Raw genomic sequence first — 19,217 nt, forward strand, 5'->3', positions numbered from 1 at the left:
TTCTCCCTGTAGATGTTTGTGTTTCTTTTCAGCCTATGTTGCGTTAATCTTGTTGCTTTCATGACTCCAGAGGCATGTGGCTTTGAAGAAGTGGAGTTAAGCAAAAATAACACTAGTTTGATTCCATTCTGCAGCTCAGAATCAGGAAGATTATCAGATAATCAAAGAAGTACAAAAATCTTAGATTCCATCTGTAAATAGCAACAGTCTTAACACATGATGCCAATGATAAAAGTTGCTTTCTGGCAGTCCCTAAAATGTGACATCGTAAAAATGTGATTATCAAAATCCTTCTATAGTATAGTAATAAAATATATACTATAGTAATATAAAATACAAGCTACTTAAATATGGGGGAAGCTTAAGCTAGGTACAGTCTTCATAACAGTGGACATTTTATATTTCTCTTTGTGTGAGTATCAGGCTGATAGTATGCACATTTACTTGATCTCTTATCAAGTCACAGTTGCCATTGCCAACGTCTCTTAGAACAAAGTGTTTATGTGAACATACACGTTGGAAGAGTAAAAGTAGGAGCAACCCAGACCTTGAAAACCTCCAGCTCTTCTAAAATGAGTTCTCCACTTGAAGAGAAGTTGGTGGGTAGGACAACAACTTTCTGTACGGTTCCTTGATCTGGAAAAGATAAGAAAAAGTGAGACTATATGGCAGAGAAAGGGAAGCAAAAAAGCAGATGCACCATTATCAATTATGAAAAGAACTATCAAAGCAAGCACTGTGACACAGAGAAAGATATTAAAAGATGTTCAGTAATTTCCAGGGTTTGGGGTTAGAAAGAACTGAGATGATTCCTTTACAAGTCACAGACCATGGATAAACTGTATTTGACTGTATATAGTATCATTTTCATGCATGAATAAGAAGTAGTCATGGTAAGACTGGAGTTACTACCATTACTGTTACCTTCCTACCAAAAAAGATCAATCAAAATCAGTGTCCTTCATACTAGTTGCTGTACAGACACACAGACAGAGGCAGTATCTATCCTAGCGATCTTAAAGTAAAGCCACAGCCATATAAACAGGTAAAACGGAGCTACTGCAAAATATATTCATATTCAATAATGAAACATAACAACTGATGATATGAAAGTCAAACCTCTGAAATAACTCTATCTAAAGCTAAACAAAGTAAGATGAAAGCTTTGATTTTTTTTCCAGGAGAGTCAAACAATAATGAATTCTGTTACGTATTGGTAGGAGTTAATATTTTGGTCTATAAGGAAAAAAGAAAAAACAAAGTGAAGAAGACACTGTTGCTCCTTTACCATGGCTGCCCTGTCAAAATACAGTTCCAAGCCTCCCAAAGCCACGCAGGTCAAAGGAGTAAGACACAAGAAAGATGGGGCAGTAGCAGTGTTTTTGCAGGGTATATGTGATTAGTGAAACCTAAGCGATATTTGTGAATATTTTTCTGAATTTGTTATATGGAAAGATATGTATGAGATGGAGGGGTCCATCTGTGAAGGCTTTTAAAGACTGAGACAGCCATTGAAGTACTTCTGGTATTGCAGAAAAGGCAGGTTGTGGGATAATCACGGGGACAAGTATTTCTACTTGGAAAAAAAAAAGTACAGCACATAGGAGTCGTCTTGCCTGAAGGACCTAGAAATTAGTCTGAGTAGAATAAATATATTTGCTCAACATTGATTCTGAGGAATGAGACCACATGGTATAGATTCTGTTAAGCCTTCAAAAGTTTTATGAGCAATATAGGTTTGTACAGTTAGTAAAACATTAGTACAGCATAATATAGGTAAGTACCTACATGTATATTTATGAATTTGTGGCTGAGCAAAGGCAATCAGCTTCCTGTTTGCAATTCAAGATGTAGACAGTGTAAACTGAAAAAGGGCAATTTTGCTATTGCCTTTAAGACCAATGACTAAATTCTATAGCTGGAGCTGCCGGGCAAGTTGGTTACAGTAAATAATTTACATCTTCTTATTTCCCTGGGGGAAGTCAGCAAATAATAATATATTTTTTTTAAATAAGGCTTAAAGTCAGAATACTGATATGTAATGACCTGACAACACACAGAGAGCACATTGCAGTATTTTGTCACTTAAAAAGAAAAGGAAAAGAGAAACTGAAAGCTGACAACTCTTAAAAATGTGTAACTATCAATTGTACATACTCAGGGTATACTAGGCATGAATTTTTCATAAGAATTTTCTGAGGAGAACATTTATTCTCATTATACAATAGCATGGTGAAACAGTTCCTTCTGAAGTAACTTTACTGAAACTAAATCCTACGATAGGACACCTACAGTCTAGACTAGGTGCCAGTATTAGCCGAGCTATAAGAACCTGAGATTTACTAACTGCTAGGACCCACCAAAGATAAAGCTTAAAAACTGCTGCAGATTCATCCCTCATTAGAGCTAAGGAGAAGCATGTGCATGTGTCTGTGTGTGTGTAGTGCTGCTTCTACTAATGGGAACAACCCACTCACAAAAATACACAGCTTAAGCCCAGTCCGCCTCTGTTACTTCATCATTTTATCAATGTACTCTCTCTAATATTAAATTATACCATACAAAATACTGTATCAGAAGCCTGCAAAGTGTCAACTACCTGTAACCCTGACATACAGGGCACTAAGGTTTTTGACAGTGACCTTACCAGCAAAGGAATGTGAGGCTGCTGAGCCTTTGAAGAACCGGTTTATTTCAATGATCCATTAGTACATACCAAACATTCAAAATTCCTAAATTGTCTTTGGTCCTCAAACATTGCCTCAAACTGAAATCAGAACCCGAGGGGAGATTTTATCCTGGGCATTGGTACAGAAAATACTGATAATGCCTGACGCCAGGTCCTTGTGTCCTAGTAACCTTTCTTATTTGAAAACTAGGTTCCTATCTACCTTTTTGTCACACCCCAGAAAAATACACAGAGTTAAGGACTGTTTACCTTGGTATTCATATCCTTTGACTCAATATTTTACCACTCGCTTTGACTCGGTGTTGCGCTATGATCATTGCAGAAAGGAATGTCCCATTGTTTTAAAGGAATTAGTAAATTTAATACAACATTTGAAATAAATACTCATGTTAGGTAAAGCAAGCAACCAAAAGCTATTAATTAAATGAAACCACTTAAAGCAAGGAATTCCAGTAGTCTGTACATATATATACACACACACACAATTCCAACAATGCATTGGTTGTAGGCTATAGCCCTCTACCTCTTCTAAACACAGTTTTTCTACCGTTTCTCAGCCTGTTCCCTAATAAACAAAAAGGATATATTTGTGCACAAACCCCACTTCTTATTCCTTTCTCAGTGGTACTGATGTCTTCACTATAAGCACAGTGGCTGACAAATTAAGTCACATATACATGTTCATGTCAGAAAGCTTATGGAACACAAGAGTTTTGCTATTCCCTTTAATGGCAAGGCAGCAGGCTAAATTCCCTTGGTCAGGATGAAGGTTGGAAAGGATACATAGGAGATATATGCAAAGGAGATATATGCAAAGTAGAAGTGCCTGAGCTGTTTCCCAGTGTACTTCACAATCTTCTGCGCTTTAAACCAGGCATAAGAAATGACCAAACAACTATAAATCAAATTTTTTTCATGTTTAGGTCAATATATGAAATTATAAGCTCATTCTGAACAGGACGGCTTCCTTTTGCTTGTTACTTACAGAAATCCACTTGAAAACAGTTCTATATTGTTATGGTTTCACATAGACATAAAAAAAAAACTATTGTGTGTCTGGAATATCAATCCACCATTAGCATGTGTGAAGTGAAGAGGCAGATTTATGCTCATCACTTCCCTGACTTTTCACCAGGAGGTGTTCACAGCCTAGCACTAGCTCACCATTCTGTGAGTTGAGGGCAGACGGAAAAATGAGAAGGAATCTCTCTCAAGCTGATGGCGAGAGGACAAGAGCAACTCATGAAGTTTTTTCTGTTTCAAACCTGCTTGAGCACCTGCAGTGTCCCAGCTTGACATGGAAGTCAATGTTACTGTGCTCATATTCTCTCTGAGAGGACTAAGAAAGAGGGAATGGCAAGAGAGCAAGCTGATAACATCCTGTAGGCTAAAAAATGGCGTAGAGAGTACACAGAGTGAGAAATAAATGGAAAAGGTAGGCAGTCTAATAAATTGTCCAAGGAAGGAGAGACAAAATAGTAATAATAGTAATAACAGTACTACTACTACTACTAATAATAATAATAATTAAAGAGGGAAAAGCAAAACTTTCTTGAAATGCAAGGCATGACTCTGGACTGGTAGTAATCTGCTAAGCTTCATTGATACCAGTAGGACTATGCTTGATTACACCAATTCCCAGTCTTGCTGACCACGGCCAATGGAAAAGGCAAAGCTTAATAAGCAGCAATGAAAAATAACCAAGTGTTTGGCTGGAACCTATATTCAAGAAGCTGAATCTGCAGCTCAGAGTTTAAATCTCATTCGCTGATTTTCGGCTAGCCTTTCCTTTCCCAGCCCTAAGCAAACACTGAAACTGTGGATATTGTGAGCCACAAAGATAGCCAAGACCCATCCACCCCTGAGCCACACAACATGTACAAATTGAACAACAAATAAAAACCCTGACTTTTCCACATAATAAATAAACGACTGCAATGGACACCAACTGCTACCAAAAAAGGGGGTAGAGGCTTCACAGAGAAGCCTCCTGCAGTAATCCCCTACCTTGCTGCGTCAGACATTGCTGGAGACCCTCTGAAAACCTTTCTCTGTGTTGTACCTGTCAGCCTGATAGCAACTTAATTATTTCTTTTCTCTAATCTGAGTTGAACCTGATGCAAACAAATAAAATTATGAACAAAAATAAAGCAAGGATTTTGCAGAATGCTTAATATTTCTCTGCTTGAGAAACCGTCAAGGGTCAGCAGACCACCTGAATGGTGCCGGGTTGGCAGTCAGGACTAACCAGGTCTTCACACTCTCTGCTGTCCTTAGATGTCTGCTGCAAGTCAAAGCTCCCACCACAGTCACCCAACTTCTCTGTGTTTTAGTTTACTCATCTGTCAAATGGGTGTAATTTTTTTCCAGCTCATAGTATTGCTGGGAAACCGTAAAATCTTTTCAAGCTGCATGAAGGAACAAGATGGCAGATACAAATGTCTAATGAATTCACACTTGAAGGCAAGACTTTCACACAGCCACAGGTCGATCTAACTTTTGGGATACATTGTGAGCTTACTTGAACAAAAAAATGAACAGGGGAAACAAAATAAGTGGAGGAACACCCTCTTTACTTATGTATCTTCTTAAAAGGATGTGAAAAAGCTTTGGATAAATTGCTCAACAAAAGGTTTCAAATGACTCGGGCAGTAGACCAAGAGGAAGAAGGAAACTGCCTGCTGCCTGTTGTGCCACTGTTGTGCCACTGTTGTGCTACCTCATCTTCCCAAGCTTTGTGTCATGAAGCTGCAGCCAGCAAATCTATGAGAGGCAAACTTGCTCTTCTAACCAGATTATCTCTCTCCGTTAGAATAATTACATGTTTTAGGCTAGTACATTACTGGAGGCTACTGTTGTCAGCAAGGGTTAGTTTTCCAAAAAGGCAGATATCATGTAACACCATGAAAATGAGTATTACAACCTCATGCTCCGAAGGCACTTACTGTATCCAGACTTTGAAAACAAGAGTTGCATCAGAGAAGAAAAGATACTAAGAAACATCGATCAACCTCATGCCACATCAGATGTGGCCCACATTAATCATCTGAATAAACCACACTGAAGTCTGAAGTGTCTTTTCACAACAGTAACTTTGATTGCTTTCCACAAAAACATATACTACCTTGATAGCAAGGAGGACCTGTTTGACCCAGACATTTAAATACTTTCATAACACCAAGAGCAATAAAAAACCCCACGCATAATCTTTTGGTTGTGCAATCTGTGTGTACTTTGACCGAAGGCTTTCATACTGCAAGCAGTAGGTGGTATGCTTAAAAAATAAATATTAATCTCAGGAAAATGTTCTCATGCTGTTTTATTGCTATTCTTAAAACTCAGATGGAAAACAATCTACCAAAGGATGAATGGAAAATGTAGAAAGCTTGGGTTCTTTAGATACAATTGAAATGAGTAAATTAATTACAGTTAAACTCTAGGGTGAATCAAAAACTTCAGTACTGAGTCCAGGCCTACCACAGAAATGGGACAATCGAAGCAGAAATCTAACCCCAAATTCCTGGGCTGCTTATGTTATTACTCACTGCATAGGGAAAACATATCATCAGCATCGCCCTTGTCAAATATGCAAAAGAATGATTACATTATATCCAAGTAAATTGTCCCTCAGGTTTCTGTTTAGGAAGGCAAAGTAAAGAGCTCTCTTGTAGCTCCCTACCATTAAAGACTTGCTTCTTACTCTAAATCAACTCATTCCAGAGGGGAGTAAACAGAACTCTGTGGGTGGACTTCACAAAAACTAGCAAGTTTTGTTAAGTGCTTTGGAAATCTTCAGGTTTAAAAGCACAGGAAAAATAGGAGATTGTTATAATTTGAAAAGTAGGTAGAATGCTATGAGAACAATGCCTGTCTCTGGGATTAATTTTGCTAGCTATGTAGGCAAGAGAGGGAGGAAAGCACCCTATCTGGGCATAGACCAGCCTCTGTAAGCTCTGTGCTTTTGTCTGGGAGTGCAAAGGAAACACTACATTTCGTTCACATTAATGTGAAAAAAAATGACACAGCTGTATGTACCCTTCCATGCCATGGCTACATGATGAAAACCACTGAGGTTGTTGGAGCTTTATACTGCTGTTGTTCTTCACTTGCATTCAGGAACTGATTTATTGCTGATGCTGTAGAGGAGGAAGAGAAGAAAAGCTAAACATTTTGTGTGCTCTGCATCTGGCAAGACATAAAACACTCCAATTTCAAGCATGAGACAGGTCACTGACAGTGACAGACATGGCTGGCAACATCTCAGTTCAGCAGCAGTAACTCATCATCCAAGCTGAGTCTAATTGTCACCAGGTGTCAAGTCCCATTGTCTCTGGCTGTGGGGCTCCTGGCTCCCAAGGAAATTATCACATGAAATTCTCTTACACAATGTGGGGTTTGCATTTGCTGGGACAAACTGACACCAAAGCAAATCCCCTCTGCATTCCTTATGACAGTCAATATCTCTATCGAATCCTCCTGAGTCTCACAGAAAGCAGAGAAAAAAGAAAACAAGTTTCTCCTCTCAGTGGCTGAAACTTGATCACTTTTATTTAAAAGAGCTGTAAAACACAGTAATTCGCATTGCATCAATTTCTTCTAAGGAAAACCTTGGAAGCTATTAATGTCCTGTGCCTTGCTTGGGAAGAATAACACCTCCCCTCCAACTAACTAGAAAGCAGACAATGATCCTTGTCTCCAGTGTAATGCAGAAGATAAATGAATTAATATAAAATATCAAGAGCTGCAGTTTCTCTATTTGTCCCATAATGAACTATGTGCTGATATACAGAAGAGGATTAACAAAACATAAGAACAAGCTGAGGTATGCTAAGGTTTTTAAGAAATCATGGGGGGGGGGGGAGGCGGGGAGGGACAGACACCACACTGACCACCTAAAAGCAGCCCAAAGTTAATCAAAGTCTAAAATGAAATTAACTATGTTTATCTTTTGCAGAATAATGGAAATGCTGAATATCAGTACTGTGCTTTTTCATGCACATTTCAAATTTTCAATACATCTCCAGTATTAGCGAACAGTGATACATTAAGAATACTACATTGGTTGGAGACATATATGTCTTGTCTTTTCCACTAGTTTTTAGTAGAATTTTCCTCCAATTAACATTAGTTGTTTATAAAGCATTTTAAAACAGCTGCACCACTATATAAAAAAATGCATAAAATGTTCATTTGAAAGTTCTGTACTAGCCCACCAAGCTATTACTCTTGCTAAACATAGTGATTTGGCAAGGAATAAAGCTAATAGAAAACCAAACCTTCTCTTTTACTAGTTCTTGTGGAGTTGTATGACAGTAGTTGGGACAATTTCTATTAACGCTTCTGATATTTCTACACTCATGTAGTAACACTTTTTCCTTTACTTCTGTAGGAAAGGGAGAAAATAATCCCTAAAGGGTCCCAAAGTCAAGAATTGTAGCTGCAGTAATTAAACTAAAAAGAAAATATGGTTAGATGTTAAGGGGTGGGGAACTCACCTCAAGAAGAAAGCCCTGTCCAAATTACCTTAATTTGGTAATTTCCATTGACTCAGATATACGACCAAAGAGATCTTCAGGAACACTTTAAAACACATGTATCAACCGCCAACCAAAAAACCAGAAACATCCAAATCTGAAACTTAGGAGATTTCTAACGTAATTCAGTACCCAGTACTTCTTTTACCATGACTATGCCTCATAGTACACTCAGCATTCACAATACAGTAGATGGTGACCTGGTAAAAGTTTGAAAGTACATAAACGAAGTGTTTCTCTGTTTTTATGTTCTTTCACTGAACTGCAGAAGCCTGTAGGCTGGAAGGAAACCTCCAGAAGTCATATGGTCCAGTCCCCCACCCAAATCAGGTCCAACTGGAGCTGCTCGCTTGGGGCTGCGTTGGGTTGGGTTTTGAAACTTGAGTCTCCTAGGAAGGAGAATTCACAGCCTCTCTGGGCCCTTGTTCCTATGTTTGACCACACTGATAGTGAAAACCTTTTTCCTTTTATCTAGTTGTGAAGTCCCACACTACAACTTGTGTCCATTGCCTAACACCAAGCACCTTGATAAGAGTCCAGATTTGGGTTTTCCCATGAAATAGTTGTACCATCCCATTAGTTAGTTGTCAACAGCAACAAGGGCTCTCCTTAGCTTTCTGTGAATAAACCAAATTGTCAGTCTCTTCATATACATCAGTCCTTCAACTGAACTTGTTCCATTACGTCAATATTTTCCTTCTATTGGGGAGCCCACAACTGGATATGATACTCCTGATGGGAGCTGAATACAGAGGAAGAATGTCTTCCGGCAACCCACTGGGAGGATACACTTCTGCTAATACAGCACAGTATGCAGCTGGCCTCCTTCAGCACAAGGGCACTACGTTGATTGTAATAGTTGAGGAGGTTTTTCTAAGAGCAAAAAGAGTTCTTTTTAATCCTGCTCCTATAGAAGCCTGACATTCTTAAGACATTTTTTAGCACCAGCTTTCTAAATCTCTTGTAACAGCATGGTTATTCCTAGCCCTGTATGAGTTTGCTGGCAGATACGGTTATTCTACAAGTGGAAAACAATCAGGAGCACAGTAATACGCGAACCATAAGAGCAACTCAAGTCATCTCTGTAATTATTTTCTGATGTTCAGAGATATATTTGTTCTACTGGAGTTCTTTTCCTTTGCTTTCCTGGAAAACATCCATAGTAAAAATATTAGCCACTGTGCCTATCAACCTATAATGCCCTGTTAAGCTAGCAGGAGTTTCAGCTGTGAATGAATCGTAGGGTCTATTCAGAGTATTGCTCCGCTCATCTGCCTCAATGAGAAGCATGAGTCATATCTGAATGTTTTAAAAAATCAAAATTGGCCAGTACAAGAATCACTTGACCTCTTCCCTGCAGACTTCAGAAGCATAATACCATATTCAAGTTTGATGTAACTAAAGCCAAAATGTAGGTCATATAACATAGAAATTATTTTAGAATACTCGGAGCAAATTCTCCATGTCCACTGCTGCTAGGACTCCAACCATTTGTTTCTTTTTCTCTACTAAATACTTCCATATTCTTACTTCTTTTTGTGGAGTTGTTATTTCTGCCTTCGTAACATCCTGATCAGATTGTGTTTTTCTTCAGAAGTGGCTTACACAACATGTATTAAATAATGATGATGAGAGTATACAAAACAATACAAAGTCAGATTTTGGTATTTTTACTCATGTTAGAGACCATTAGGTTCTAATGTGGAAACATGGCAAACCATATTCAAAAAAGGTATTATAACTTAGATAAGGTACAATATACAATAGTATTGATTTGTCTCAAATAAAATTCACATCAATGCATTGTATCTTATGTACATAATTAATGTCTATAGGAAACAAAAATGCACAGAAAACAAAAAGATCTTAATTTATGGATTTCTATAGATATTATTGTAGACAGTAAATATGCTTAAACAAACATATGAAGCTAGAAGTTGTAGAGATTGTACTTGACTGCAAGCTACAATGCAATGGAGGAAAACAACTGTTGCTAAGTTTGTCTTACCTGTTCCAAGAAACAAAACGTGGTATCTTCCATCAGCAGCATTCACTCGATCCACAGCAATCTTTGTATACTTGTAGTCGGCTCCTATCCGGATGATTAATGGCCTCTTGTGTATTGGGTAAATGGGATTAAACATCAAAGGGTGATTCCTGATGAAGGTCACAACATCATCTGGAAACTCTTTGGTTGTCCGCATATTAGGTGTGAAGGCTCCTCCTGGACACTGTAAGAAACGTGTATAGCAATGCTTAAAAATACTTATTATCTTTCGGAGAGTCTTCATCTCCAAGTCATTTACAAATATTGACAGATGGTTGACAAAGTAAGTTCCCGAAAGAGCACTTCAGACTCTGACTGAAAGTATTTATGTTCCAGTAACAGGAATGAACTGCTTGAATAGCTACACTTTGAACTCCCATCAATTCAGATAAAGCAAACACAAACATATTTTTGCACTTTCAAAACTCAGCTTGATTGCAAAGATCCATACTTCTGGACCTATCTCCACATTCTTTATGCTTCCAAACTGTCTGTTGGAAAAAAAAAAAATCCAAGCAAATGGTATGGGAATATACCAAACTTTCGCAGCTGTTTTTTTTTTTATACTTTTACTACAAAGGCAAAAGGTGAAATCTGATATTAATTGCAATTTGGTTAATATCCCTCTAGTCATTATGTTGATTATGAGATGGTGAAGGGGCCTGTGACTCATCTTCATTTGTAAAATAAATAATATAGAGTTGATGATAGGGTCACTTGACAACTCATTTACATCTGAGAAGGCGGACCATTCACAGGATCTTGTTGACACTTTCCCCTATATCTAAGAAATAACAGTGGTCTATGAATACTCTGGATGCTTCTTTAAATGCAATGAAGGACCATCCAAATAATCAGCACTGAGGCATTCTGGACCTCATGAGGAAATAAAAGCAATCTTAGAAAGCTCAAGCATTTACTCAGAGTGAAACTAAAAGATGACTGTGGGAAAAAATCATGAGCTATCTCAGTAACTGGTACAATGCTCTGGATACATCTATGCTAATTTACATGACTTTTTTTCAGCAACCATTAGTGAACTTCTTTTGCTGCTCGTGAGTTTTCATTTTACCCCTTACCAGACTTCTGAGCTGTGAAAATCTCCTCAAAGTATTTGAGCTATTCAGAAATATTTCAGTACAATATTTTATCAGTTGGAAAATGTTGATTTGTTCAATACAAAGCACTTAATGGAAACTTGTTTATTTTAATGAGGATCATTCTTACGTCTAGCATGGAATTTCTGTTCAAAACCATAGACACAAAAATAGCTTGTAGCTTAGGGAAGGATTTACCTCACCTGATTTATACTGACTCAAAGTCAGGCATTTATTCTTAGTTAGCCATCTAGGTTTCCTCTGTGGTCAGTAATTCAGACTAGATGCCCTGCTTTTAGATGGCTAAAATTACCTAAAATGAATCATACCCTGAGAGACAAGGAAACTCACTGGGGATATGTGAGTCATGTATCCAACCTACCTGATGAGGCCAAATGTTAGAATCTGGGTCTTCACCTCCCAGGGGATCCCTCTAACCACCAGTCAGGAGTGCCCATTCTACCTTCGCTGCTAAAAGCTATTTCATATTGTGCACATAATAAACTATTCATCGGACAATACCAGGAACAAAGTGTAGAAGGGACTGTAGCCTAATCTCAGCCTTAAGAATAATCTTCTGGGTCAATTGTGATTTAATTATTTATATGAAGTAGTACAGCTCTGGTAGCTATTCCTCAAAAGAAACTGCTCTGGCATCAATTACCTTCACGAAGAAGAACCAGAACTCAGCTCAGATATGGGTTGCTTTTCCCACCTGACATCCTTTAACAATTAATTCCTGCGGACTCTTGCTTATCCTGAGGGGTTTGGTTCTCATTAGGAATGCCACTGCATGCTAGCCCTCTAAGTACTCAAAAGATTGAATTCTGATTATTTTGTTGGCTCTACTCTTTCCCTCTGTGGCACTTCCAGGAAATGTATGGATCTATTTACTAAGATTAGCAACAAATGCTAAAAAAGAACTGTCTTCCTAAATTTGTAGGCTTTTAGCAAGATTATTCTACTTGGTAGTGATCTGCCAGATCTCAGTTCCCTTCCAGAGGGATTCTGTTTCACAAGTAGTTCAAATTAAACCTTCCTGTTCCACACAACTCGGTTAAAAGACGACTTTCTCTAATACTGTCTATCCTTCCATTCTTGATCTGGAGATCACAAGACCTTTGTCAGTGACTTCCTGCAAAAAAGTTTGTGCTATGGTTCACCCCAGCATGACCCTAAAAACTAACATTATATCATTCTGAGCAAAGCCTTAACAAACATCTTTACTTGATTAATTCTTTTGCTATCCCCTCTACAAACCAATGACAAAAAGATGTTACAGAAAAACCCTATAAGAGCTCCCTTTCCTAGAGAGATTGAATGTGTATCCTTTGCACCTCATTCAAGGACTTGGCTTCACAATAATTATGTTCACAGTTGACTACCATGCAGTTAGGTTGCAGAGAGAAACAAAATTCTTTAATTTACAGCATATTCCCAAACATGCTCTAGGTACAAAAACTATTCCTGAAAACTCTGATAAATGGAAACTATCCTCCAACACCACTGAATTGAATTGCACGATGCCAATTATGTATTTATTTTTTTTCCTTTCTTTTTCCATAAGTAAGTTTTGCTTGTGGAGGAATAAGAAACCATCGGTATTTAGTGAAGGACAGCCAAACACTGCGGAGTTGATTGTGGCCAAATGAACATACTGCTTTATTTAATCCTACTGAAGCTGTAGTGAAGTCTTTTCATTGTTTATCTAATGTACTGCGACACAATGAACATGCATTTCTGTCCAGAGGCTTAGTATGAATATCTCTTCAGGCAACTGTAAAGAAGAATTTTCCATCTCATATAGGAAGGCACCCCTGCCTATTCCAGCATCCCAGAGGTTGCAAAAATCTGTGCTTCAGAAGAAAGAGGCTCATGTCCCATAATCTGAAAATGTAGATATTCAAAGTTAACCCTTCAAACACAAATTCTGAGCAGAAAAAAAATTCTCATGTCTTGATTTTTACAGGTGCTTTAAAAATAGAGATTGTGGCATAGAACTTTTGGCAGAGAAATAAAAGTAAAGCCAAACAAGCTCTAGCTTGGAAAATACACCCTTAAGATACTATGCTGTGGGTGAACAGTTAGGAAGCACAGAAAAACAGTGATCAGAAAAACATCAACAATCAACTTAAAAGAGTTTCTTTTGGCTTTATTTTTTGTGGGCTATAATCTAAAAAATTATCTTCAAACTCAGAGCTCATTAGCACATCTGAAAAATGTAGACAATTTCTGTTACCACGTTAAACCCAAATCTCAATTTTGTTTTTCCCTTGCTATTTTGCTGCCCAATTTCTTCAGGTCCATCTGGAAAACCTCATAAACCTCCATAAGGCAAACCAAGAATAACATGGCAGTGGCTGAGGAAACACATACAAATATAATATTATGAAGCAGCAAGAAATTTGACTAATCACAAGAGCATGAAGCTTACTGTTTAAATGGGCCATTTATCTTCCTTTTTTGTAAAGTTTAAGCTTAAAGCCTCAGTGAAATAGTGAGATTAGAGCTGTATGAATTAATTGCAAGGAAAGAATAGTGCTAGCATTTGATCTTAGTTTAACAACAGATATAGATTAGTTAATTCTAGAGCTCCGGTAACATGAATCCTAAATCTTACAGGTAGTAATGACTGCACTAAAAAAAGTCACAATGAATTCTGTGAACAGGCAGAGCTATTCCATGTATCTGCACATTAGTATCATACACATTAGTGTATGAGAAAAAGCAGGAAGAACAAGATCTGCAGCTCGAAGATGAATATGAATGAAATAGTGATATGGTTAAAGGCCTTTGCCGTGACTTGCAGAGTTTAAATAACAGTTAATTTCCTGTGATAAAAGAAAAGCAAGAAAGTATTCATCTAAAAAAATATATAATTACATCATAGAGGGATGATTTGTCATTCTCTGTATACTTATTTAATTCTGATACATAAGAAATTGTAAGAAGACTTCATAGGAATCAGCAAAACTCCATACTACCATACTTCATTTAGCAAATACAGATTTAGAGAAGATTCTAGAGAAAGCTCATATATTCTTCATTAAACCTGGAAATATTAGACTTCACACTTCTGCTGAATCTAAATTAAGAATAGCGCAAATGAGTAAGTAATAAAATAAAGACAAAACTGCATCAACAGCGATTTTTATACATCATGAAGTTGAATAGATAAAAAGTAAGAATTTTGTTTAAAATGTTTTATATGGAATATTTTTGAAAAACTTGGAAACAGAGCTAGCTCTAATTATATACAGATTTTACTGGAAGATTATTACTACCCCTGATACAGTGAAAGAAAGTACTGAAAATTTTCAAGGCATACAAAAAGCTTTCTTAACAAGGACTACTATGAAGTGATTGGCATGAAAACTTGTTTATGTCTAGGTCTCTCTTCAGTACCTGACACAGTATTAGACCCGGCTGAATGACAAGTTACAGAAGTTTTTTTCTTCTACTACATCTCCCAAGCGCCCCAGTAGTGGTGCAAAACTTTAGAGAACCATGGAAAATTCCTACCGACTGAAGACAGACTTACTGATATACTGAGCCAGACTGTGGAACAGGCTCACAATGCTATCTTTGTATGATTATTTATTCAACTATCTTATGCTCAAACATACACAAAAAAATGTAAATGTACACGTGAACAATGACTACCATGTAATGAAATGATTCTTACCACCTCTTCAGCAGAAATTGCAAGAGTGATTAGCATTTTGCATGAATTTCAGTTCTTTCTAGATGACTACCAGATACTACATGATTTGTATTACAAGCTAAAAAGCAAATAAAATTGTTCTGAACTGTTACTAAGTGTCGTAGTCACATATAGTCCATTCTCCTGGAATAAATAATATTTATTTATGTATTAAACAAAGACAAGTAACTGGCAAGCCTGCATAAACATCTTTGTACTTACAGTGCCAGGTCGTGGGTATGGAATTCTGCCCTGATATGGAATCAGCTGGTGGTTTGGGCCCTCCTTGTGTGCAAATGGGCCATTGAACACAGTCTGGATGTCAGAAAGATGATATACACACACAGCTGAGCCTTTAAATATGGAGCTGGAAGAGAGCAGGAGAAAGTTAGTACTGAAATCTACCAAATTTTTATAGCTTTTCCATCATTTTGCATGCTCCAATGATGAAAGATATCTCTAAAATAATATATTTAGTGCATCTACAGCACGGATTTAATACATTTAAAATAAAATAATCTAGCTTCCCGATATACACCATTACTCCTTAAGATCTAGCACCTTTTTGAACAGAGATCTGAAAAAAGAGGGAGGGAAGTACTACCGGTGAAATAAAAAAACTTCCTAATGTTGAATATAAAAGAAATATAATCTGCCCTCAGTTAAATCAGTGGCAGAAATATTGCTGACTTCAGTGAGACAAAATTTTTACAAACTTTGTAATGCCAAGCTCAGCACAGGTTTCCAGAACTCCCTACCACTATGTTAACCACAAGACCTCCATAAGACTCCTAAAATATTAATCAAAACATCCAGTGCAATTACACTTGGTTAGATTATTACAGTCAGTTGCCAGCTTTTCTAAGCAAAGTGGGGATAGGTTGTGGCTTTTAAAGGAATTACTCCTATATAATCCTCAAATCCTCCAACAAACCTGTTCTTACAAAGACCCCTTCAAAACAAATTTTGACGCTTTCTGAAGGAGGACCTGGGGGCAACCTAAGTGAAGGGCACGTTTTTTCCACTGCTCTGGGCTTAGTAATGGTCTCAGATGTCTTCTCTGCAAGCACAAGCCCTGAGTGGTCTCCATAACCCTGTGATGATGGAGGGCGCTAAGGGAATTATTTCCAGTGTGATGCTGAGGCTGATTGAAGTGAATTAACTCATTTTCTTTTCTCTTATTGCATGTAAGGTTTAGGATATTTATCTTAACAAAGTGGAAACTCTGAAATAGTCTGAAATCCAAATGATGTTAACTGTAGTATGAAGATAATCCAAGTAACTCTCTGTTTTAAATTGAAAAAATAAAAGAAACACTCCAGAAAAAAATCTGAAAATATTACACGTACTGTCTAAACAAGAAAACTGCAACCCATGTTTCTCAGGTATATATATGGATTTAGCAAGAGGAACCTTTTAGACAGCTCAGGTACTTGTGGGAATTTTAGTAGGTATTAATTGGTTTTGAGAAATGTATTTAACCTTTCTGGATATTTTATGTTAGATTTACAGCAGAATATGCCACCAAAATAATTTCCTTCAATATTACCTGTTTTCCCTGTGCATGGTTTAAATAAAAGTAGCAACAGTTGTTATGTGGTGGGATTTTTCTCTCTTTTGCTACTGTTAAGAGTTGGAAGTCTACAAATATGAAGATAAAGGAACTGCCAAGGACTAAGAAGTATTATTATTGCTGTATTTAACTAGGTAACACATTCTATCTATAGTCAAACAAAGAGAAAGAAAGCATAGAGCACGTGGTTCCTGATAACAGAAATGCATGAGTGTAAGAACTTCAACAGAGAGAGAAAACAACTTGAGAGCCAGGAAAAAGTGACGTTTCCTCTTTGTTGTCACCTTATATGGTCCTGTGATTCAACTTCATTTCCACTGCAAGAATACCAGGAGAATTAGGTAGAAGTGTTTCCAGTTCAGGCATATTGCACCCACAACCTAATCATAACTGTGGTTTCACTGCTAAACATAACCTCAGCATTTTCTCTTGTGCAGTAGGAATCATAAAATGTAGACAGCATCAGATGTTTACAAGTTATGGGATTCTTTTTTTCCCAATTAAATATCATAAAATCATATTTTCCTGGCTGGTTCACATCATTCAAGAAAGCAGATCCCTGGATTCACATGAAAAAAGACAGAATAGTGTATTGGGAAAAACAAAAAAATCATGCAAGGATTTTTTTACTAGAAATTGCCATTAAAGAATTACTAATAATAATAAATGAAATAATTTGCTAACTTGTTCAAATAGATTAAATGAAATGAAAAAAAGTAATAGGCAAGAAACTCATTGAAGTTAAGTAATAACAGCTAAATAATACAGCATAATGATATACTAGCACTGTATCTAGAGGGCAAGAGAAAAGTGAAAAAAATAAAGGTAGAGATGGAAGAATCCATTGGCCCATCTGTCAGTCTATGCTTGTGGATAGGTTCAGAGTAGTAAGCCAGATACAGCACTTCCCTGCCCTTGGGACTGAAAGTACTGATTGCTTTCTAAATAAGACAGTAAGTGAATACTTCTGGCTGATAACAAGGAATTTAAGACTGCAAGGAGGTGATCAAAAGCCATATAAGCTTGTCTTTTCATAGCCAACTGAGCTGACAAGTGTTATTTGCCACTTGTGAAATTATCTGCCAGCTGAGAGATTGGAAATGATTTGTATAAATTCATGTAAGAATTCCCCGTTTGATCTTTCAGGGTGCTGTATGTCCTTCAGGAGGTGGCAAGTGCTCTTAGGTGCCACTTAAGTTTAGTGCATTGAGGTTGTTTGACGTTCCGATGCTGAACAGTAACAAGTGGCCTTCCACAGAAATGTTTTCCCCATGCCAGCCGACAGTATGTCAGTGAGCAGCTTACTCCAAGTAGCATAGCTCTAACATGGATATCAACAGGAATGATACTGAGACTATTAATCTTGCATGCAAACGATGGATACAGCAGACATAGAGAATTGCAAAAAACTGAGCAGTTTTCTATATGAAGTAAATTTTTCCGAGCCTACCCATTTACCTTGATGTTGTAAAAATTCCATACACAAGTGTTGTTCTGGGGTTATCTGTCTCTAAAAGAAACACATCCTCTGTGAGAAAGAAAAGGAAAAAAAAAAACACATTAGAAATACTAATTACGAATACATTACTTTTCAGTTTAATTTATTATCTTATTCCTGCTGAAGTTAACAGTAATTTTGTCTTAGACTCAGATGGGAAAAAGTTAACTTACTATATGAATGCACCATATCCATAATCTAGCATCTGAACATTCAGGAACAGATTTGGAAATTAACTCCACATCATCTAGCATTATGAAGACAGAGGGCAAAGATTTTCAAATGTGCTGAACTGCCTGACATTTTTATCACAGAATACGTGCTTTAGCTTTCCATTATGTGGCTGCTTCATGTAACTGTTTGAATTTTTTTAATATTCTTTTAAATAGATCAAAATCAAAAGACTTCACCATGCAGAACTGGAAGTGTTACACTCTTCTGTGTTATACATGAAAAGAGAAGCATGTTCTTGATCTCTCCAAGTTTTCTGCATTTTCCAGCCATGTGTTACACAGTATTATAAGAAACAGTTTCAAAGAGATGTACGTTAAGAAACCTCTATCATAATCCTAACTAGGAGTGAAATAACATAACTTACATGTTCTCTTCCAAATATTAATTCCTTACACATACAATTCCTTTACATAGTCAAGATTAATTACCTTTATTTCAAAGATAATGATAATTACCCACAGAGATTTATGAAGAATCTTTTTCATTTTCTGTCATAAAATTACATGGGGAATTTTGTCATGAATTTCTTCAGAGCCGAGGTTTCACTGTCAACAACTTGACTAAGGAGCTTTATGAACATCAGTAATTAAATATGCACAGATTGTAAGATTTAGATAGAACTTTTAAGGGATTTTTTTTTCCCCATACCTAATTCATCAAAGTATGTTTCTGTTCCATCTTCATCCATTACTGAGCACACAAGTCGTGCTTTCAAGAATGTTGTCCATTTGTTCACGAGACTACGCTGACCACCTGTGTCATTCTGGAAAGGAATATTATTTTCAGAAAAAGACCAACAAAAACACAGCTAACATTTTACTAGGCTTTCCCACATTTTCTTC

At 37.0% G+C, this 19,217-nt stretch overlaps 1 protein-coding gene across 2 annotated transcripts in view; it reads right to left on the reverse strand.

The window, feature by feature from the left end:
• SEMA3C (semaphorin 3C) overlaps window positions 1–19,217 on the reverse strand; it is a 122,485-nt gene that overhangs the window by 15,222 nt on the left and 88,046 nt on the right. For both annotated transcript variants that reach the window (XM_054073282.1, XM_054073272.1), the window contains exons 9-13: window positions 19,024–19,138; window positions 18,102–18,171; window positions 15,293–15,437; window positions 10,232–10,454; window positions 548–636 (exon numbers count right to left, since the gene is read on the reverse strand). In XM_054073282.1, coding sequence (XP_053929257.1) covers window positions 548–636; window positions 10,232–10,454; window positions 15,293–15,437; window positions 18,102–18,171; window positions 19,024–19,138 — 642 coding nt within the window. The remainder of the gene's footprint in view (window positions 1–547; window positions 637–10,231; window positions 10,455–15,292; window positions 15,438–18,101; window positions 18,172–19,023; window positions 19,139–19,217) is intronic.

This window comes from Cuculus canorus, chromosome 1 (genome assembly GCF_017976375.1).
Source record: "Cuculus canorus isolate bCucCan1 chromosome 1, bCucCan1.pri, whole genome shotgun sequence".
Taxonomy (NCBI): Eukaryota; Metazoa; Chordata; class Aves; order Cuculiformes; family Cuculidae; genus Cuculus; species Cuculus canorus.